The sequence below is a fragment of the Amphiura filiformis genome, chromosome 19, assembly GCF_039555335.1.
Source record: "Amphiura filiformis chromosome 19, Afil_fr2py, whole genome shotgun sequence".
Taxonomy (NCBI): Eukaryota; Metazoa; Echinodermata; class Ophiuroidea; order Amphilepidida; family Amphiuridae; genus Amphiura; species Amphiura filiformis.
The window spans coordinates 54,279,311-54,303,368 of NC_092646.1; the positions used below are offsets into that span (position 1 = coordinate 54,279,311).

General features: G+C 36.7%; 1 protein-coding gene across 2 annotated transcripts; it reads right to left on the reverse strand.

The window, feature by feature from the left end:
* Nucleotides 1-1,599: 1,599 nt before the first annotated feature.
* LOC140141497 (acid-sensing ion channel 1C-like) lies at nucleotides 1,600-23,959 on the reverse strand. Of its 2 annotated transcripts, XM_072163381.1 has the most exons (8): nucleotides 23,444-23,959; nucleotides 21,333-21,499; nucleotides 15,287-15,416; nucleotides 10,222-10,412; nucleotides 8,160-8,364; nucleotides 7,465-7,630; nucleotides 5,878-5,969; nucleotides 1,600-3,372 (listed from the first exon to the last, which is right to left on the reverse strand). In XM_072163381.1, exons 1-8 carry the CDS (start codon nucleotides 23,745-23,747, stop codon nucleotides 3,134-3,136), a joined length of 1,494 nt encoding a protein of 497 aa, XP_072019482.1. In that variant the 5' UTR covers nucleotides 23,748-23,959; the 3' UTR covers nucleotides 1,600-3,133. The 2 variants fall into 2 exon arrangements, with proteins under 2 accessions (XP_072019482.1, XP_072019483.1); XM_072163382.1 differs by lacking the exon at nucleotides 5,878-5,969 and having other exon boundaries at nucleotides 3,193-3,372.
* Between the last annotated feature and the right edge of the window lie 99 nt (nucleotides 23,960-24,058).

Sequence of the window (24,058 nt, forward strand, 5' to 3'; positions counted from 1 at the left end):
CTTTCCAAGACTTTGGGACCCCCCCCCCTTCGAATAAAATGATATACCTTATGGCCACTGATGCATAGGCAAGGACACTCACGCGAATTGAAAGACTTGTCGCATGCGACAGTTCGTCTCACACACATAACAAATGCCTATACAATCAAATAGGTTCATTACAACATTTGATTGAATGGATTGAGTTACTCTAAAATGAAACGATAAAAACAAAGAATCATGAAAAAAAGACACATACAAGATAAAATTATATAAACAATGTTAAAGATAAAATCAAGAAAATAGAAAATAAAATTTCCTCAAATCAGAAAAAAACATTGACAGACATCATAATCTGTCAGAAATTACTGCATGAGATTCGAACCATCAATCTTCTACACAAGTTATCTTTATCCTCTTACTATAGTCTAATGCTCTGCTCGCTGGGCCACAACGTATCAGGTGAATGATTACCGCATTATCATGAACAAGTTTGTTCGATCTTGTTCATAATTGTATGTGTCGATAGGTTTCACACTTTAACTACACGTGCCCTTAATGCTCAGTGATAATAGTCGGCTTTTACAGGGATGGCGCTCTCTCATTTCCATGAACTCCAGAGCGCCATTAGGCGAACGTTTACGGTATTGATGAGTGGTGGGACAAGAATGTTTCAGTATAAAATTAAATTGAACTGTTTGATGACAAATAAATGTAGTAGATTATAGTTGAATATTGTTGATATTGAAACCTGTACACATTAAAAGAATTTTCCCGAGACATTATAGGCATATTTTTGGGAGTGTACGCATGCTGTGGAGAATTGTACTCATGCTAACTTAACTCCATTAGTTGCAGGTCCTCACTGGGAGAGTTTCCGGCCTCAGCCCTATCGCTCTTGCGGCCTTGATATTTTTTTATTGATACTGGCCCCAGCCCGTTAGGGTTTTAAAACATCATGGTCGTAAGCTCGGTAGGGCTGTGGCCGAAAATCGCATAGTGGGCTCTGTTAACTAATGGAGTCATTACATTTTTAAACAACTATTTGGATATTTACATCGCACGTTATACTCGTGCGATAGGCAAGACCTTTTCCTGTCACACCATTTTGGTTACTACGAAGCTGGCTATTCAGCTTCACTCAACCTGTACTGTCGATATTAACCATATGTTACCAGTTTAACCTCAATATGACAAACATTTTCGCGCCCTTTGCGCGCATTTGTACCATGTCATTATTTTGTTGCCAAAAGATGCTGAATTCATTATACTTCAAGAATATTTTTCTACCTCAATCCCCCCATGTCAAAAAGAAATATTCGCCAATGTATAGCATAACAACAAAATAACCTTGATTATAATTATTTGTGATAATTTTAAGAAGGAACATTTGGTTAATGTCAATGCAAAAGAGCTAGTTTTTGTTAAAGCAACTAACATTTCTAAAACATCATAACAACAGCTATGTTGTTCAGCTTGTTCTTATCATACGTTTTCGACTCTGATATTTGATTTAAGTTGTACACCTTTAGTTGTGCTGTAAGATTTTGTCATGCAAAGGCTTGTTAAGTGCATGGATCGTGTAGGTTAGAAGATACAATATTTATTATATGTAGTGTATTTGATTGCAAGCAATGTCCTTGTTTTTTAAGTTTCTTTTATCACCAAGTTAAAATTGTGCTCAATAAGACTTGTTTGCGATATATATGTTGCCTTTTGAGAGATAGGTCATACACAACCTTAAACAAATGCTTGGGGTAAATTCCACGTACATCGGCCGTAAAAACAATAGCGCCCCAAAACACTATTGTCAAAGGTTGCCCGTAAGAGCTACAAATAAAAAATAATAGCGATTGATTAAGCTTAAGCTATAAATTGGCCAGAAGAACGAGGGAAATTAAGGGCTAAAAATGAAAAAAGGTTAATCATGTTAATGAAATGGATGATGGGTTGTCCTTAATTACGAAATTCCTTACTATGGAAGTCCCCGGACTCAGCCCTGCTGGCCTTGATATTTTCGGCTGAGGCCGGAGACTTCCATAGTGACGACTTGCAACTATTGGAGTTCCAATATATAATAGCCCTGCATAGCAAGAACGCAAGGATTTTTCTTGAAGTAAAAAAGAAAATTTCTTTTCTGACAAAGTAATGAAGTTTAAAGTGTCCGGTCCGACTACTTGCCCATGAAATATTGCCGGACCAGGCAGCATGTTGCCTGGGCAAGCAGAATGTTTTCTGGCCTGGTCATGTTTCCCGGGCAGGCAGTCAGAACGAACGGTGAGTATGGTCAGCCTGGTTAACATCATGCGAACGTTTTTTCCGTTCGTCAAATTATTATAAATATACGAACTTTTTGGAAAGAAAACAGCAAGGTACACTAACTTGACGTGAGGAAACAAGTAAGTACAGACTATACCTATTTCAATGTCTACATTTGGGGTTTTTTTTGTCCTCCTCTGCGTACCGTATTTTCCCTTCCAGTTGTTCGCATATTCAAGGTGTCCAAGTGTCATTTAATGATCCTTGATGCATTTTGTGTCTTCGCCCGTTGGATTCACCATTACCCATTTCTTTGACAAATCTCTTTGGCCAAATCTTTGACTGTTATCGAAATACGACCATGACAACGTGGCATGTCCCCACAAATAATACATGGAACATACCAAAAGCTCTGTATAAGCTTCAAAATTACACCAAATTTGTGTTTGTAGCATTTCGTCAGAGATTGGCACACTGAAATTGTTTCATAGAAAATGGGGTTAGCAACTGTCTTGGTATATTTTATTAGACAATCTTCTTTGTCTTCAATTATAGTGAATTTTGATAATAAATAGGGATATTACAATCCAGAAATATTACAAATATTACAATTTCAGACATTTGCATTTTTATAACACGAATATGTACAGTGTCTCATAAAGATATCTGCCGATATGTTTGTTGGAGAGGTTCACATCAAAACATATATCTGTAAACTGATGGCAGTTATCTATAGCACTGATGGGTCGGCGTAAAGTAACTACATGTATTAATATCCTGCTTAAATATCTGACAATCCTGGTTTGAAGCTATGTTCTAGTATAGTATTTCAAATGCCTGCAGAGTATGGAAGAAACGATCTTCTGTTGGAGTGTTGTATTGCATTATGCTACTATCAGGCAGATGTCCATGCCAATGGCTGTCCGTTATTATCTGATTCGCCTCCTGGACTTTTACTCGAGTCATCTGTTTTATTTTTCTTGCGACATCCACAAAAAACAGCTACTTCGTCGCGTTCGTTGTCTCGGGTTATTCCACAAAGAGATAAAATTTCATCGAGAAAGTATTCCAAAAGTTGTATCAATGTCAGCAGTCCGGCTCCTATAAAGAGACCCATGTTTCCGCCAACGGTAGCTGTATGGAAACAATGTGTGAAATTTAGAGGTAAATAGTAATTAGAAATTATAACGCCACAATAGAAAATATTTTATGTCGGAGCTAATCACAATGTCAAAAATAATAAGGGAAGTTAAGGGGCCGTCCATAATTGTCGCCATTTTCACTTAGTACAAAGCTTAGTAAGAACCCTGGGGCAGGTTGTCAAAAAATTTGGTATGGGGATGTGCCACGCAAAGTTTCGAATGCTGACTTTCTCTATACTTACTTTTTGCTACTTTTGCTACTTTTACTTTTCCAACAAAAAACACAAAAATGTGCGCTTTTAAGGGCACTAAAATGCGGCCAATTGGGCGTATTGGTCTTCACTGAAAACCCACCCATCAATACACCAAAATCGCTGAAACGGTACCCAAAACCGTGGCACATATCTTGAAACAGGAAGATACCCCCCCCCCTCCGGAGTGACAGGGAGGGGGTAAAAATTCTGGGCATGTGTAGGTAAGAAAAATGGCGATTTGTTTGACACGGTTGTTTGATGTGATCATTATCAATTTTTCTAACAAAACATTATTTTCTAAGTCCTATACAATACCAACAGCTATCATACGAATGTACACATATATATTTTATCTACTTTCAACATAGATTTTCTTTTCTTTATCAAATTTTAGTCATTATACAAGTGTCTAACCCTTCTAAAGATGCAAACAAGATGTAAGATAAATAGCGCCATCAGTGTTCAACTTTGCCTAAAAATAAATACAGTTCTACCTGCCATCAAACAACCGAGTTGCGAACTTGCGTGATAAAAAATATGAAAGTGAACAATAATTTTACAATATTTTTATTCATAACTTAATAACCAATTGACCTAAGAAAACGGAATTGTTCAGTAAGTTAAATGTTGAGTCTAATATGCCTATGCACAGTGGTCTTATTATATCTTTTGTTTATTTCATACCTTAATATCTAAAAAGCAAGATCCTCTGCCCAAGAATCGTGCGTCATGTGATTGTGTGTGTATTCTAAAATAACTTGCAGTTGTGGTGAGCAATACATAAGCCAAACCAAGCTACCATTAAAGGTCATTAAATCTCGGATTTTGACAAAACTACAGCACCTAAAGTCTTTATTTTTGCAGAGTATCTTTGTTTACTAATGTACATTACAATCGTGTAAAAATCAGAATTTAAACTTTTTTTGAGGGCGTTCTCCTCAGCAAATGTTATAATATGGCTTTAACTTTTCTCTGTTGGCAAGGGGCAGTATTCAGTGAACATGCCCCATTCTTAGGTACTTTGTCTTGAAGAAGTTACTTATTGTTATGAACTCCCGTCGTAAAGGCCTATCCAACAATTTAAAGTACATACGTATTTCATTTAAAGGGGCATTTCGTGATCCACAGCATCACCCACCCCCCACTTTTCTCAAAAAAAGTTGAGATTTTTATATCACTGGAAACATCTGGCTACATAATGTTTATGTACAAAAAAATTCTTGCAGATTAATTCGTTTAGCAAAGATATCGTGAAATTTGAATTTCGTTCTGGTGCACCAGAACGAAATTACAACACATTGTCTATGGAGTAGTGTAATACACATAATCATGCATAACTCGCAAACGCAAAATCGGAATCAGCTGAAATTTTGGGAATAAGCTTTTTTCGTGGATATCTACTAAAAATGTCATAAAAAGAGGATGCTAGGATCACGAAATCCTCCTTTAAGGAAGTAATCAATCCTTTCCCCACCCTTTCTGTATAGACGGTCAATGCAAACACGTTCAACAGCACTTGGAGGTCCAAGGTTTAACCATCTCTAAATTCCACCCATTGCTCTGTCCAACTCTTATACTTTCTTTATTCTTTAGAAGTGGATGATTGGTTGATTTATAAGTATGAGGGGACAGCGAGTTGCCGCAGCGGTAGTTCCCGTGCCTTACACCACTGAGTCCTGGGTTCAATTCCAGGTCATTCCCAAGGACTGTAAGTGCACTTGGTGTATCCCGATCCATGCTTGCTCTCGCAGATTTTATCCTGGATCTCCGGTTTCCTCCTGCTTTCAAAATCGGTGAATAGTTGTTTGGTTATAAAATGGAATGGATCGGGGGTGGGGCGTACATAGATAATTGAGATAATTGGTGGATGTTACAATCTAAGTGCGATAGGTTTGCGCTGGATTCGGCAGCAAACTGCTTATTGATGCTATCTGATTCTGATGATTCACTAATGGCAGCGAAATTACAGCGCTTTGAATCCTCTAAAAAAAGCTATATAAATCCAAAATTTAGTTCATTATTTTATTTTTAATCTTGAAATTTGGCTACAATTTGAATTTGTTTAGTCTTTGCCCTAAGTAGTAGGATTTCTCTGATTTTCGGTTAACATGGGGGACACCGGGTTGAGGGGGGAAACTATACGTTTTGGGGAAATTCTCACGCCCCCTTTCGCCGCGATGCAACTGTAGTATAGTAAGTTATGTGGTTTTCATTAGAACACACAATTATGATGATGTGCTTACCTAATAGAGTATAGGTGTCCATCGCAGGTATCTGTTCAATCGTTTCATAATTTAGTGCTTCAAAATATACGGATAAAGCAACAACATTTTCTCTGTAATAAGGAATGAAAAGAAAATTGTACCTGTACTAATGACGTAACCAGCAATTTCAGCAGAATTCACCTTTTCGGTAAATCCCATAATCCTTTGCGAGAACACCTGAGAACTCGTCATTTGACGTCACGCCGATCTGCGCCGATGCGCACATTGTTTATGGAACATTGTTACTGCGCATTGCAAGTCGGCGTGACGTCAAATGACGCGTTCTCAGGTGTACTCGCAAAGGGTTATGGGATTTACCGAAAAGGTGAATTGGAAGAAAAATGAGCGCCATTTTAAAATATCACGGCTGCATCTGGGGCGGCCAAAATTATAAGGCAAGACGAGGCGGTGTCCAATGAGCGGGTGCTCCCCCTAGCCCCCGCCCCCACCGTGTCGTACACATGATAACGCGAGAAATTTGCAAACCAGCTTTGTATCAGAAAAAGTAGAACCAGCTCAGAACTTCCACGAACATACCCAATGGATGATAGTGGATTATCATAATAAGTATGCTTCAACTATATTGTAAATACGTATTTATAAATAACGCACGCGACCACACCCGCGCTGCCATAACAGCTTGTAGATAGGAAGTCTAGAAGTAACCTTCGACACATGTACACAGTGGGTGGTCTTCCTGTACATCTGAATGCAAAGGCGGTATTAACAACACAACACCAGATTGTGCTGCAAAATTTTCTTCTTTTTTTTTTTAACTTTGCGATATTGTTGTAAACGTTTACGTCAATAAATGTTTTTTTCCGTCGGCAAATACTTTCAAAATGTTGTTTTTGATAACATATTACAAATTCGGAATTCCCCCATGTGTAATAATTTTGCAATTCAATTAATGCGTAAATTTGATGATATTTATCAAAAGAGTTCCTATCCATGCCAATGGCAAGAGGATTTGGTCACGCTTGATATGTCATGTCCATGGGTACGTGCGTACTTAGAAATACGTACATAATATAATAGTAGGTGATCATGGATCTTATAATACACCACATTGCGAGATGTATAAGATAATTTGAGGGTACTGTTTATAAAAACAGGATGAATACGTAGGAATTGACATATCTAGAATGTTGCCAAAGCTGTTATTTAGTAGCCAATTTGGCGCCTTGAGACGATTTTAAAGATCAAAATGAAACGCAACTCCCCAGGTCTTTTTTCTCCTTCATTTAACACCACTCGGGGTGGGGTGGGTCATACCTTCGTGCTATTTCGAGGTATGTCCATTTAAGCCCAACAGGTTACCAACAAACTACTCAGTAAGCAGTGTACTCGTATATCCTGTATCCTGTTGGCTGGATTCCATGGTCCACCAAAAATCATTACACAAATAGCTGTTTTTCAATTTACAGACCATAATGAAGCATTTGCCTATTTTTCAGGATTTTCAGTCAGCTGCGGTTAAGTTTTTTAACTGACCGCCGCGACGAGAACCAAAAACATAATTTTAAGAATGGCTATAATTATAACAAAACAAAAATCTGTACTTACTCTATGTACGATGCGTTGTGGTCAAATGATGTTTTTTCTTGAAATATCTTTTCCAAATAAGCTGACCTTAGTTTGGTACTTGCCATTGTGATTGGGTAAACTTCAGCTTTGCAAGGCGATCCGCAGTTACAGCTACCGAATTCTGATACACCATGTATTGCGTCAACTGAAAAAGATGTTTAAAAAAGGTCAGAAAAAAGTTGAAAAAACCCACGTTGCACAATATATAAAAAATGATTTGTAGCTTAGAAGCGCATACCTAGAAATTCCACAATTGACCATCGCATCTAAGACCAGTTCCCGAGTTAACAATTAGCAGTAAGTTCCTTGTCCATGGGAATTTCAAACTAACCATGTGTGTGTGGTTGTATGGTTGAGGGCACGGTTGCGTCGGGTGAGGGATCCACAGTTGCCATGATTTAAGTAGGAAGGTGCTTGTTGGAGACAGGAGTAGTGGTAAAATGTATGGGTATGGTGTATGTGAAGGGAAAGGGTATAACCTATTCACCTCACCAAAATAATCATATAAATCATTCTATAACTAGTCTTAAAATGATCATATCTGCAATAATTTTAGTGTAGTGATGGCGCCATAACAACAGATGGCGCTATCACTGTACTAAAATGATTGATATGATCATTTTGAAGATCAGTGTAGAATGATCATTTTAAGATAATAGAGCAGTGATACCAACCTAATTGTGGATGAGCACATTCATGTGTCGTATTAGGATTGCAATTTGGTTCCGTTCCAGGTTGTTCTATAAGCTTACAACCACATGCCTCGACCACGATATTGGTTTCACATTCGATCCGACAGGCTTGTAGAGAGTAGTGATCGTAATACTCAATGTCCCCGTCTGTCTCACAGTCCGTATACGGAGATGGAAGAGCTGTAATCTGTAACAGTAATCACTCATTAGAAAATTATTAGGTAAACAAATCCAGAATATTACTCATTTCTTTACCTTTCGCCATCTTGGATGATAGCTTTCACAAAAGTGACTTGGTTCACTGCTTCTTCCGCGGAAACCGGCTGTAGCCTGGGATGGAGTTCAAAAAAGGGGCCAAGTAGGCCATATGGATTAGAGAAAGGGGCCGACACCATGAACCGGGACATCGGCAGTTACACTTTAGAGCACGTAATAATGATTCACTGCTTGCACCATCGTACGCTGGGAAAGACGCTACAGACGGTTTCCGCGGGAGAAGCAGTGAACCAAGTCAATTTTGTGAAAGCCACCATCCAATAATTTATCTAATGTCTACCTAACAATTTTCTGATAACAAAACCAATCCTGCAGATGAAACTGTTCAGAGCAATCAGACATTTTGGGTTTAATTTTACCGAATAAATGTACTGAAAAAAGTTTAAATCATATTATAGTAAACACGTAATATGTGTAGGCCTATACTTCTACACCAAGTCATTAATCGTGTAGTGCATTTTTTTCAATTTACGGGTAAATTTGCCTTAAAATGAGTATAAACTGCCTTATCTTTGAAATCTAATAGTAAACACCTTGTATCAATATGAAATTTAACCTAATTATACAAACCTTTGTAATTATGAAAACGGGTAAATAAATGTTAGGTCAAAATGTCCAATCGCTAAAAAAGCATTTTATACCTACTCGTGAATTTCATATGTTAAGAACCATAGGTCACAGAAAAATGTTGTGATTTTGTGAGCCGATCCAAACATCTGCCTCAATAAAAACAATATACATGTGTCATGTATTCACCACACTAAATAAGTTTCTACTCCATTTAATTTCGAAGAAAATGGCCAGAGAATAAAAAAATCCTTCAATAGGGTAACTGTTGCCATGGAAACGGAATAGAACATTTTGATAAATGATTTGTCCATTTGAAACATCTGTCCAATTGGACACGAACATTTCTTGTGGATAGTATTTCTACTGTTAGGATTTTGCCTTAATTAATTTGATTATATTATATAAATATCAAGACAGAGACAGCGCTCGTTCATCCGCAAGTGAATCCAATGGCTTGTGCCAAATTCATGATCCAATTTAGCCAACTGAGTCCTTGGTTTACATTATGAATGGTCCATCAATATTTCCACCTGTTCTTATATATGTGATGTGATCAAACAAAATCTGTCGGAAGTCGGAAATATTAATTTTGAGATATAGCCAAACAAAGGAAATATTTTGTTTTGGAAGCTCTTTAACTGCTCATATCTTTTGGGCTATTTGTCCAATTGTCCAATGGGGCTTTTTGCAAAATGTAGCTTTGTAAATGTTTTTTTACAATCCTGTAGGTAAGAAACTGAATGGTGAATATTTCCGACTTCAGACTGATTTTGCTTGACCACACCACATATTATATAAACTTTGTCTCCTCCGCCGTCTGTTTGTAGCTGTTTATCGCTCACTCCACGAAAACCGATTGCCACTTTTAACATAGGAAAGACCAGGAGTGTTCGCCCTATAGTTTTGTTTGACTAGCTCAGTAATGTCCATTTTACTTGTTTTAAGGTTAAGATTGACCTGATTAGCCCATGTGAAAGCCCTAATCTTGGCTACATACGGCCACAATCAGGAATATTGTGAAACGGACCAACTTCAAAACGGAGGTTAACAGCTATCTATGCGCCAACCCGTCAACTTTATCGTAATAATAACAGCCGTTAACATGGTTAATGCCTTGCTATGTCTTGACATAAAAAATACAGGTATGATATATGAAAATCAATATGTAAAGAAAAATTTAAATTCAAATAATTCCTACCGATTCATGTCGCATGCTGATGAAAGTATGGAATCCCGGTCCTACAGGCATAGCAAATTCCTTGACATAGGGAGGTTCTGTGGCATCATGGACCATCACCATCACACCTGAATCACTGGCTCCCCCATCTAAATCATTAGATGGGACATATTCTTCCGTTTCGATGTCAAGCATTAGTTTCAAGCCATTAGCTGAAATGCGAAACGGTAAAGTATATTAAAGCCATATTATAACATTTGCTGAGGAGAACGCCCTCAACATTTTTTTTAAATTCTGTTTTTACACGATTGTAATGTACTTTAGTCAATAAAGATACTCTGCAAAAATCAAGACTTTAGGTGTTGTAGTTTGGTCAAAATCCGAGATTTTGAATAAAACGATGGAACCGGCGTTTTATTATTACGATGGAAATATTAGTCGAACACGTATGTACAGTACGTACACGGTGTGCGGGATACATACACCCACACCCCGAGGATCGTACCGTATTACAACCACGGGAGTAACATGCATGGGCGCTACTATATAGTAAATTCCAATTTTCTATGCTTTACCTCACTTGTTCGGCTCAAAATTAAAAGGGGACATATCTGACAGTATAAGCTAACATTTTATGGAAAATAAATACTAATCTATTTTTACAGAAATGTTATAATATGGCTTTAAGTAAAACGTCTACTACAGTATTTCTGCCGTTTCTTCCGATCAAGTCCACCCCGTGAAGTTTACTTAAAGCCATAATTACAGGGTGTTTTGAAATATCACTCGTTTAAACAATGGCGGCACTATGGGGGGGGGCAAGGGGTCATTATTCAACATTTTGCGGCAATTTCGTGCAAAAAACAACAAAAACAAGTTCTTTTCACATTGTCACATCTTTTAAAACTGGAGCTCATGTTGATCAAATAGATTCGAAATGTAAAATAGATCTTCTTGGAACTTGCACTGTTTATTCCAAGTGGCATCTACTAGTAGTCGATTCAAACACGCAACTGACAGGAAAATAACGTGCAAATTAAAAATGGTTCATGGCTGCACACTTACTTACACACGAAAGGGACGAAGGATTGCCTAATTAAATTAGGTCAATTCTTTGTCCTTTTCGTGTGTTTGTATGTTGAATAATTCTTTGTCCTTTCCGTGTGTTTGTATGTTGATATTACTACTTAATTGTGTTCAGCTGAAAATATGTCATAACACACTCTAAATTTTGCAACGGATAATGTAGTTGTGACAGATGGTTGAACCGATTATTGCACTGTCTTGATGCTACGTACTTTGAATAAACCTGTGTACATTATAGTGCCTATATTACAATATAAATCCAACAAAGCAGCCATATGTGTCAATATTGTCTTTTGGAAAAAGACTCGTAATTGGTAAAAGTAATTTCTTGGCTATTTATACTGCACTAACACATAATTGTCCCAAAAATACAAACACATACTTTCGGGACACCTAATAATGTGTTAGTGCACTTTGTCCCGAAAATACATATTGTAATTTGTATAAATTGTCTTCTAACAATCACGAGCCCTTTACGTTACCAAAAGAATTTTGACACATGTGGTCATTTAATGGTAATTATATCATATATTCTCCGCATGTACACATGTTTATTCAAAGTACGCAGCATCAAGAGAGTGCAACAAACGGTTCAACTATTTGTTCACAGCTACATTAACTGTTGTAAAATTTAGAGTGTATCTGTCAGTTCCATAAATTGACTCTTATAATCGGTTCACCTCTAAAAACAAATAAGTACGAAACCTGAAAAATGTAACAATACCCCTATAGTTTAATACCCCCTATAGTTTAATCAGCTCGTAATCGGCGGGCCTTATAACATCGCGGATTAATATCAATACATTTTATTTGGAGAATTGTCTTGCGATATCTCGCCCGAAGTATTACAAATTTTTAATTGAAGTCCTAGACTTTGTCTACTCTCTTTAACAAGCAAAATATAGACCAGGCAAATCAACTATATCACTCTTAACGTGGGGTTTCTTTTCGGCGTAGTGGTAAAAGCCTAATAACTCCCGCCGATTAAGAGCTGATCAAAGTAAAGGATTATTATACTGACGGTATAGTTAGCACAAATCAGTACGTTTTTGTTCATACCATTTAAACGAAAATTATCTCGGGCGTTATTGGGATAATGAGAATAATATGAGCTTTCTTCTGACAGAATCTTAATTTTGATGAAGAAAAATGGTTGTCCGTGCGACTCTGGATCTTGCACCTGCAACAACTCGCTCAAGGTCTATCAGATGTAGAATGCCTTGGTACAACAACACTGTCCATCAATCGCGTCAAGAACGCCGTCGCAAAGAACGTAAATGGAGAAAATCACGCTCTGAAAATGACCGCTTGGAATTCACTGAAGCTAACAAAAATGTCAAGACTAACATCACAATTCGTCGTCCGTATTCCATAGTGGCGTATAGTGGGGCGCCGCGAATAAACAACTTTTCGAGAAAATCGGGTTTGAAGAAATGCCAATTTAAAATCGAGTTGTGTAAATCAGACATTCATTATATTTTGTAAATGATGTGAAATTTCTGTAGTAAACTAAATAGATTTTATTGTTATATATTTTTCAAAAGAAATAAATACATACTATTGCTGGCAAACTGAAAATAAAACTATACGTCACTATGGAAAACAAACAAAACGCAATACCCTAACCTAACGTTAACCGTACGCCACCTCGGTCGCCGTGTAATCCCTATGGCGTTACTTTTCGTCGTTCGTATTCCATAGTGGCGTATAGTTCCGATACGTGTACGCCACTATGACATACGATGTTTTTCATTTTTGCCGATATTTCATAATTATAAAATGTGGATAAAAAGTGGCGTATGGTCGATACGCACTATGGAATACGAAAAATCACGTTGTAACTATACGCCACATTTAATTAATTAATTACTAATAAATGAGCTAATTATGACTGATGAGACTTAGGAAAATGAAAGAGAACATCATTAAAAACATATGTGCCAATTTTCAAAAAATGACCAAAAATCACTATACGCCACTATGGAATACAGCCGACGAATTGCCAAAAAGGATTATTTTGGCACCAAACTTCACAATGCCAGCACAAAGGAAGTGTTTCAAGTTATGAATCAGTTGTTAAACAATCAGGGTAGACCTCTTCCATCTTACAATGATCCCGCTGATCTCGGCAATAAGTTTGCTCATTTTTGTGACTAAGATCCGCAGAATTCGTCAAGATTTGAATATTGACAGTGGTAATTGTACTGATCATTGTGTTGATAACTGCAGACGATTTAGTCAATTTCATGAAGTATCTATGGATGATGTGAGACGTACTATCACTAAGTCTTCTAATTCGACGTGCCTTTTAGACCCTGAGCCCACATGGCTCTTGAAGCAGCATTTAGAACTCCACCTTCCAGTATTGACTGAGCTTGTTAATAGTTCTATGAGAACTGGTATTTTCCCTGCCAACGCACATTCGGCTGTGGTTTCTCCTCTCCTTAAGAAGCCTTCTTTGTGTAAGGATGATATGAAAAACGAGCAACCTCCATTTCGCTGCTAAAATCATTGAGAAGTGTGCTGCGATACAGTTTGTTGAACATCTCAGCTTGCACCAACTAATGGATCCCTTGCAATCTGCTTACAGGGCCTGTCACTCTACTGAGACTGCACTCATAAAAGTTCAAACTGACATCTTGACTGAAATTGACTCAAAATGTGTCGTCCTCCTAGCGCTCCTCGATCTATCAGCGGCGTTTGATACTATAGAACATAACATCTTGATTAGCCGTCTTGAAAAACGCTTTGCTGTATCCAACACTGCTCTTCAGTGGTTCACCTCCTACCTACGTGACTGGAAAAGCCAAGTTAATGTTGCTGGTCATTTATCTGATCCCATAACTAGCGATTTTGGTGTGCCGCAAGGCTATGTAATGGGCCCACTTCTGTTTACCGCGTATATTCGTCCCATAAGTGACATTGCCATCAGTCATGGAATTAGATACCATATCTATGCCGACGACACGCAACTTTACATCTCGTTTAATCCCAGCATTCCCGGTGATATGGAGCGTGCCCTGTCTACATTGACTCGCTGTATCCATGAAATCAAAACCTGGATGTCATCAAACTGTCTAAAGCTGAACGATTCGAAGACGGAGTTCTTTGTTGCAGGGTCACCTTACAATCTTAAACACTTGCCCCAAATTGAACTCACCATTGGCACGGCCAAGATCAAGCCATCTGAGACTGTTCGAAACCTCGGCGTCATGTTCAATCCCACAATGACTCTTTCCAGCCATGTCAACTTCCTTCGCAGATCCATCAATTTCCAATTACGAAATCTCTGGCGTATTCGTCAATTTATCGACCAGGACACTTGCCACCTTGCAGTTCTTGCGCTCATTTCATCTCGTCTAGACTATTGCACGGACTCTTCACTTCATTATTCGGCAAAGACCTTACAAGACTACAACGCCTACAGAATAATGCTGCGAGACTGGTTTTTGCAGTTGGTCGTAGAACTGACGCTTCCAATCTCCTAGAGACCTTGCACTGGCTTCCAGTTCGCCAACGAGTACTGTTTAAAATCCTTCTGTACGTATATAAGTCCATGCAACAACTGAGTCCCAACTACATTTCAGACTACTTTACCGTTTATGTTCCTCCTCGTACGTTGCGATCGTCTTCTGACACTAACCGGCTGGCTATTCCAAGACGCAGCCACAGAATGACTGGCGAAAACAGATTTCACATTGCAGCCGCTACCGCATGGAATTCACTACCCGTGGACATAAAATCTGCTGCGACTACATCCGCGTTCAAGTCTATGCTAAAGACTCATTTGTTTTCTTGAACTGTTCTCTTGTTATTTGACTTTTTGTGTATATTTTTGTAAGCGCCATGGTATCTTTGTGAATGGCGCCATAAATGCCTGTAAATGTAATGTAAATGAGATGAGGCTGTCGATATGGTCAAAGGCCTTTTAACACCAAGTTTTTATCACATTCATGGCCGGGATTCATAGTTACTAGTATATCTGGCATCATCGACTTACCTGGCCCTGCTGCGGGCGAAGTGAGCAAGTCACTGTCGGATGAGTATTTGTTAAAGGTATAACAATTTCCCAAATGTGTGAATATGTGTGTGAAATACTCGTCCTCGCATTCTTCGCCTCGCCATGTACACTAATAATGAAAAGAAACAATTAAAAATATCATTTAATTTTAATTCTTTCATTTTTGTTTTGGCAAGAATTTTGTTATTTATATAGTTTTTAAAAAAAAAAAACAATTTTGCTGCGCAGTAGTCTTATGTTGTTCCACCCAATGCATTCAAATGTATAGGAAGACCGCCCGCTATGTAGTAGGTCACTTCCAGACTTACTGTCTACAAGGTCACTTCGAAACTTACCAACTTACCAACTTACTGTCTATATACAAGCTGTTATGGCAGGGCGGAGGTGCGGTCACGTGCGTATTTATAAAAACGTATTCGTGGTTTAAATAAGTAACGAAAAGTGAAGAAAATGAAGCTGAAAATTCTTAGGTAATATCTATGCACTCATATTCATAAATCCGATTTATTTTAATATGGAAGAAAAACGTCCGAGTAAATTACCTTTATTTCTTTAAAGCTAGATACTAATATTAAGCTTTGGTCCTTTGGGTCACGTCTCGCATATAAATGATACGTATAAACATCATATTCAAGGTAGTTTGCATAGCTGGGTGGTAAATACACACGAGGTTTACCTGTATAACCATGGTAACGTGAGCATGTACAACAAAACTAAAAATACTGAATATTGATTTCAGTTCTTTTTGGTGAAATTTATTTTCTATTCGTCACGAGCATGGAGAAAGAGATGATAAGCTCTTTCTGCCATGTCCTGAGATAGCTCAATAAAACATGCAGAATATTGTTGTATAGAATATAAATAGAATAATGTTAAATAGAATAACGTTATTTATATATTTGTAATATCGCCACAATTTTTATGTGTTTTCCAATCATCGTTACTTCTTTAAAGTTTAAGGTGTTTTTTCCTTCAGATTCCGCACCGCAAATTTAAAATGAGCAAGCATTTGCAAAATTTTTGCTTATTATTATGTTTTGATGAATCCAAGTGTGTGAAAATATTGGATCCAAAACACAATAAATGATAAAATTGGATGCTTTACGCCCAATATTTATTGGTCTCGCTATGAATTTTAAAATATTGGATTCGACTACGTCTCGTCCAATATTTTTAAAACTCATAGCTCGACCAATAAATATGGGCTCAATCAATCCAATTTTATATCAAACTTGGATTGGTCATGATTAATATTATAGTCATGGTAGTATTTTTAACCTGCAAGTCTACCATAGTTGAGATAGATAAAGTGATTTTAATGATTTTAAGCACCCCATTTCTTCTGTTTTCAAGGAACTATACACTGTAAGATGTGATTTTACTTTCCATAAATGATGGGGGAAGACCCTCCAAATTTTTGTCTCTTGAGGGCAAAGAGGCCATTTATTTTTGTGTCAGTTCCATGCAGAGAACTGACACCTTCTATTAATACAGGTTTGACGATCATATGACAAATCGAATCTGTGACGTCAATATTGATCGATATCAATTAGGCTGTTCCAGTTAAATTATATACTCATTGGCTATTGGCTGTTCCATTTAATTTACACACCCCCTCTGAAATAATGGCCCAAAATAGCTGTTCCATTTAATTAACATACTCCTGAAAAGGCTGTTCCATTTAATTTACATACTCCCTCTGGAATAGATTTCCCCTAATCAAATTACATATTGTGAACTTAAATCTATCAAATTGCATAACTTCACTGTGAAACACAGATTTTTAAACACTTTTTTTACACTTTTTTAATACAGGTTTGACGATCATGTGACAATTCGAATCACATCGAATGATCACATGATCTGCTTCCATGCTGAGTAGCAGAAAATGGCGAAAAATTACGTACTTTTACAAGGCAAAAAACAACTTTTCTAGGCATTGTTGACATGTTGCCTTCGCGAAAGAAAGTTTCTTACTATAAAGACCTAACTTTTGAGATGGTTTGTATGTTTGAAGGTGCAAAATTAACAATAAGGCGCCCGGTTATATATCGCCGCGTTCAGCAAGTCATCACGACAAACAAACCGTGCTCGAGTTTGTTTTGAGAGATGACGTCAGACGCGATAAAGTCTTTTAATCACTGTCTTTGATAATATCGAATGATAGAATTCGCCATCTTCGTCCTGTGAAAAATTTTGAAGAATAAGCTAGAATAGAAGGCTGACGCTGCGCCAAAACACGTATGTAAGTGTATAATTATTTAATGATAAATGAACTACCACTAAATGGTCCTGTCAGTGCTGCAGTGCAAAATTTCTCATGCAATTCCTTCTTTAACATTACATTCAAATAATAATTACATTGTAAATTGGAACTGACACCAATTTTTTTCAGGAATATCTTGTTTACCTAGTGTGAGTCCCAGACATCATTGATTTCAAGATGCACTGAGTCGTAATAAAAATATCGATGGTCAACATGATATTGATTTCAATCATCATAGATGTCGCTATATAAACTTAGAACTAAGTCGAGGAAAAAATAACGCTTTGCACGTACATAATCTCTGTGGGCCCGGCATTTACTCTGACCAGTAGCGTAGATTTCTTTTTAGCATGGGGAGGGGGAGGGGGTTGAAAACAATTATTGAAGTAATGAATCCATAGGCGTAGATCCCGGGAGGGAGGATGGGCGTATCCCCTCAATATTTTGCCAGGGGGGAATGGTCCATACAATCATCCCCCCAAATGTTGACGCCTGTATGTGGGTTTCTGACCAAATTAACCTCATTTAAGTCCCCAAAGTGCCAAGACGAATATATTCCTCTTTTGTACCATAATGTGCATTATTGAAGCTAAACTGAAATATGGTGCAAAAGTAGAAAAAAAAATCACACGAAGCTCACAAAATTTTGCACATTTGGGGCTAAAATGGCCATGAGCTTAATTTGGTCAGAAACCCACATACAGGCGTCAACATTGGGGAGGATGATTGTATGGACCATCCCTCCCTGGTAAAATATTGGTGGGATTTATCGCCCACCCCACCCCTGGATCTACGGCTATTTAATACACACCTATGACGTCGCGCTATTGTTTTACCGCTCCATTATTTTCCACGAATGGAGCGATGATCACAATAACACGCCATTCGTAAATGCCTTTCTCTTTTCTCTGAAAAGCAAATACTTTTCAGGGAAAAAGTATTGGCATTTACGAATGTAGTGTTAATATCAATTGCACTTTTGAAAAGCAAGTATTTGCGAAAAGTGCGGTATTGTTATCATCACTTCATTCATGCAAAACAATGATACGAAAACAAGAAGAAAATGATTTTCATTAATACAATAAATTGAGGAAGCGGATAGCAACATTTGCACAGTATTGTCATGGGACCTGAGAGCACATCAGACATATCGAATTGCATGCTGAATACGAGGATTGTCCCTATATCTAATAATAATAATAATTTTGATTTTGTGAAATTCGCGATATAATACAAATTATTAAAATTTCATATTTTTATATTTTTCCAAATTTAACAGTCCTCGAAGTAAACTTTATAAATCTAATGATATGTAATTAAACTATAGGCCTATGTAGCTGGGATGAAAAGCCGACTCAATTGAAAATTTGACCTTTCATATAGAACTTAAACATTTGTTTCCAAAAAGACCTACATTTTTTAGTGTTTTGAGGAAAAAATCTATATCTTTGATAATGAAGGTCACAATTTTCACATGATTGACGGCTGTTCAACCCAACTTCCTACTATTTACTGCATATCGTTAGATTTATACAATTTACTTTGAGGACTGTTAAATTTCAAAAATATCAATTTTTAATAATTTTGCCTTAAAATGTGTATTGTATCGCGAATTTAATAAAAATCTAAATTATTTGATATCAGAAGGATGTGTCTGATTTGCTCTTAGGTGCCACAAACAAAATACGTAAAAACGTCGCTATCCGAGCCCTTACAATGCAATCTGTGAAAAGTAAGTCAAGATCAAAACGGGCAGGTTAAATTGTTGGCTAAGTACGTTGTACTTATTATGCAAGATGTGTTTTACCCTCACTTAGGCTTTACTTCGTAGGCCTTTACTTTTATTTATTTGGACCTTTCTTTCTACGCTCAGTACTGTTTTTTATAACATTTTTTTCCTTCTTTATATTTTTATACGTTTTCAGTGGCTTAGGCCCTACATATAATTTGTCATATTTTGGGCAACATTGCTACATATTATACATAATACACATTCTGTATCAATGTATTTAGGCCTATGAATCTGTTTATTTTCAAATCGTTCTCTTCGGGCATGTTTAATAATGATAAAAGCCACAGTAGGTCTATTTTCTGTATAATTTTTATTTGTCATTAGTATATCTGATGTTTCATCTGATGGTATTTTGGCATGCTTGAATATTTACTTACATCGATCAGTAGGCCTATCCGATACCGTAAAACGGGTAACTTTGGGCACTTTTCAGAGTTTTTAAACCACTGCTTCCAAACAAAACCAAATATATTTCTAATTATCTTTTTTTATGACGTTAGGGTTCCCTTCTACACATTGAAGTTGAAAAAGATTTTTGAATAATTTTGAAAGGGTGCCCTAGGGGTTGAAAATAGCCTGACCAAAGTTACCCCGCATTTGGGGCAACTTTGGTCAGAGTATTATACATTCCATGAAGAAAAGAAAATGAAAAAAATTGATCTTCGCTGTATATGGGCAAGGTTTTGTTTTTTTGTGACATTTGTCCCCATGCAAAATTAAGCAAGCACGCATCCTTGCTCACAAATATCGATTTTTATTTTGTCTGAAAAAATGTAAAAAATGCTCATTTTTGGTCAAAATGCCAATATTTTCGTAACTTTCAAAGAAATTGGACATGAGCGACTTCTTCCAAATATATTTCTTAACAAATTGAGACCAAATATGACTAAAACAATATTGCTGTACGGAAATATGACCATTTAAAAATATATTTGAACGACCAAAGTTACCCTGCTTACCGAAGTTACCCCATTTTACGGTAATTAAATATTACAATGTTAGGGACGCTCCATTTGATTTCGGAAGGGGACTGGAAGTTGAGGTGGCTTTTATTTCGCGTCGAAGGCGGCGAAGTTTGTTTTGTTTTTTGCCGACAAAGTTCAAGGACAATAATAGGCCTAGGTAAAATGTGTTGTAGTACATTTAAAATTTTCGTACCTTTTCGTACCTGATTTTGGTCCTTCTGCTGCGAATCAACGATATATATCCTCGGAATGATTCCATCACAAAATTATCCAAGATAAACAATAGTGTCCATAATTGCATGGTTGTTCCAAAATCGTAAACTCGATTCACAGAGAAGAGTATCATTGCTCAGGTATAGCGATAGGTGTAGTTTTCTTGAGGTTGACAACTGTAATGACCATTTCATATGAGCCTATACATGCTATATGACCTTTTGCCAATTTTCCTTATTATGCAAAATAGAGACCTATAAACGCAACTACTTCAACAGTTAATACATTAGAAGTGGGCATAAAGATGATGGTCTAATCACTTTAATGATTTTACGAATCTACGTTTATTCAATTTGTGTAACAAACATTTTAAATCTTTATAATTCAAGAAGGTGGTTACGGATGATTTGCACTAAACACCTGGATCGTGATATGATGGGTATTTCTATAGAAATTTTACATAAAGCTGAGTCGGACTATTTTTGCACTCGCACCTAAAATTTAGTACGATCATTATATTAGTGTATTGTCCGGCATCAATGAGTAATTGATCAATTTGTAAAGAGCAACCTATTTCAATAACACTCCATTCGTGAAAAATAATGGAGCGGTAAAACAATAGCGCGACGTCATAGGTGTGTATTAAGTCGGTTAATGGCCGCGGATTAGAACGTGAGTGGGTAAGAATGGCTTCGCCGCTCCGCGGCTCAGCCATTCTTACCCACTCACGTTCTAATCCTTGGCCATTATCCTATACATATGACTCTGACGAAACCTTTTAATACGTACCTCAATAATCATATCGTCTATTTGATGTCCAGTTCTCAGCTGGAAATCTGTCATGTTATAATTATCATCTTCTTCAACACCCGTCCAGTTAACGCTTGCTATCTTATTTTGGAATTCCTCTGTATATAATGTCGGATATATGAGGTTGTGATCCTCGTCAATTATACCTAAATAATAATATTGATTAGAAAAATCAAATTATTATTTACCATTTAAAATGCTCTGTCCGGACAATTATGCATAAATATTAATAATTATTAATAATGACAAACGAATTAAAATATTATTTTCCCATTTGAAATAGCCAAATCCTAAAAGTATCTTTTTCATGTAAAACGTTCTAAAACATTTCCGTGACCTTATAAAACCCGACATTAATCAGTGGCGTACAGCCCGAAAAGGTTGACCCAATTTTTTTTCAGTGGTTTGAAAAAGTGAAGAGAAAAAAATAAAAAAAAATTATAGGCGCTAGCGCCCTAAAAGCAACACATTTTTTTTTTTTTCACATTTTGATGTATAGTACTAATTTTTCAAATTTTTTCCGCCCTTTTTTCTTTAATAAGTCTTTGGCCACCCTCTGCTTTTACCCCGGGGGGCCCGCGCCCCAAAGCCCCCCCATAAAAAACAAAAAAACAAACGCGCATGTTAATTTAAATGTTGTTAAAACGTTTTGAATAAAACCAAAACGTATTTCGAACACGTTTATAAAGTTTTAAAACATATTTCTCATTATAATATGTTGAACGGATATAGCCTACAATGAATTAAAGTAAAAAAGGACACATAATTCAACAACAATGAAATACCATTTCATACGAAAAGTGCAAAGAAGTCCTGTTTTCGTCAAAACGTGTAATAACAAGTATACATGTCGGCCTCTAAAAAGGTCATGAAATCATTTTAGGGACCGTTCACAAACACTTGTTGGGCGCCTGATGCAAAAAAAAATTTTCGCGAAAATTTTTCGCCCCCCCTTTGAGATCTCAAAATGTCAGCCACCCCCCCCGCTTTTTTGACATGAAAATTATGGGTCAATCCCATAGAAAAGCATATAAACTTAATTTTCCCAGTAAAATTTGTGGTCATTTTTTTCAGGCCTCCCCTTAGGAGGGTCAAATAATTTAAGGCCCCCCTTTTTGCATCAGCCCCCCCTGTTTGTGAATGGTCCCTTAAACGTTTTATAAATTCAATAAATGGCAAAACACTATAACAGCATTTTTTGCAACATTATATTTTGTCAACACATAAATATTTTTGAATGTTATTAAAACGTTGTATAGGCCTATAGTCTTCATATAACCAAAGATACTATTAGTATCTTTGATATAACCCGATATTGAAACATTTTCCGTTTTTGTGTTTGCTGGATACACGTATATATTGAAATAATTATTATCCGTACAAAAGTAAATGTGACGTACCATGTCAAAATGAGTCACTTTTGGCCAGGGTATCAATTTTGAGGTTTTTACATATCTTAAATATAGAGATATTTTGCTCCACAACACCGTTTTCCCCCAATGAAATCGGACATACCTAAGCGAAGATATTGAGTTCGTATGGTACGCTCGTATTATGAAATTGGAAATTGAGATATCGGCCTTTAAAAATATTATTTACAATGTTGAGAGTAGGAATTACCTTGAAAAATGTCTCAAAAAAACAAGATGCCAGTTATATTCCGATCTGAGACTATCAGACAATATTTGAAACATTAATAGCATCACTAATTCGCAACAAACCCAAATTGTGAAAAAATCACCTCGGGCAGATTTTTGGCTATTTCTCATTTGCGATCTTGCCCAAAAGTGTCTCCTTTTGACATGACATGTCACAAATGATGTGGTCGAGGAATAACTAGTCTATCAGATTCTTTTTGTGAATTTTGACAATTAACCACTTTATCCTTGAAATATATGAGTTTTACCACATCTTCTCTGGTTTTACAAAACATGCATCTCATTTTCAAATATCAATCAATGATCAGTATTATTAGGAGTGCCTATCACTGTGCTTGAGGCGTGTGTATACAGTTTTTCAGGGACACCTTGCAGTTTTTGGGTGAATCCTTCTGAGTTAATTACCTAAACCAAGTTATAGTAATAACTTACCAAGATGTATACCGACATTCTTTATATCATCTTCCGTCAAAGCTGATTCTCTGTATTTGTTGAAGTTACACACAGTCACCGCTGGGAAAACTAAGGAGGATTCGTAACTAACGTCTACTTTTGTTATATGATGGTCTTCAAAATAAAAGAAGAAGAGTAAAACTGTTTGCCATAAAAACACACCAAGGGCTGATAAGAAACATAGCAGCCAGAATAGTCGACGCAATAGTCCACCTTTACCTGCGATATGTTTTATCCCATGGAAATCGGATACTTCACACGCATATTCACGAAAATATACCATGGTGTATTTTAAGATGATAAATGTCAATGTCAGAAACGTTGTTACCTCTAGAAATCAATTAATTTATTAACAAAATAAATTATTGAAATGAAATTAACGGTAGTTGAATATCTTAATAATATATCCGACTGCATAGCGTATGGAAATAACGCACTGACGTAACATTATCTCCATGCACACACATTACTTATCTAGGTACAAACAAACTACTTTAGTTTACATAATTACGAAGCAACAAGTTATTCAGGATGATTCAAATTGATTTTATTTGATCTATTCCCCATAGGAGTCTATTGTAAAACAAGGTAATC

Bases quoted from the DNA above. Each gene is read 5' to 3' on its own strand.
- LOC140141497 (XM_072163381.1), bottom strand. From the start codon at position 23,747: ATGGTATATTTTCGTGAATATGCGTGTGAAGTATCCGATTTCCATGGG. The intron at 21,500-23,443 runs GTAAGTTATTAC...ATTATTATTTAG, and splicing joins GAATGTCGGTATACATCTTG to GTATAATTGACGAGGATCAC. The intron at 5,970-7,464 runs GTAAGTACAGAT...TCCTTATTACAG, and splicing joins CACAACGCATCGTACATAGA to AGAAAATGTTGTTGCTTTAT.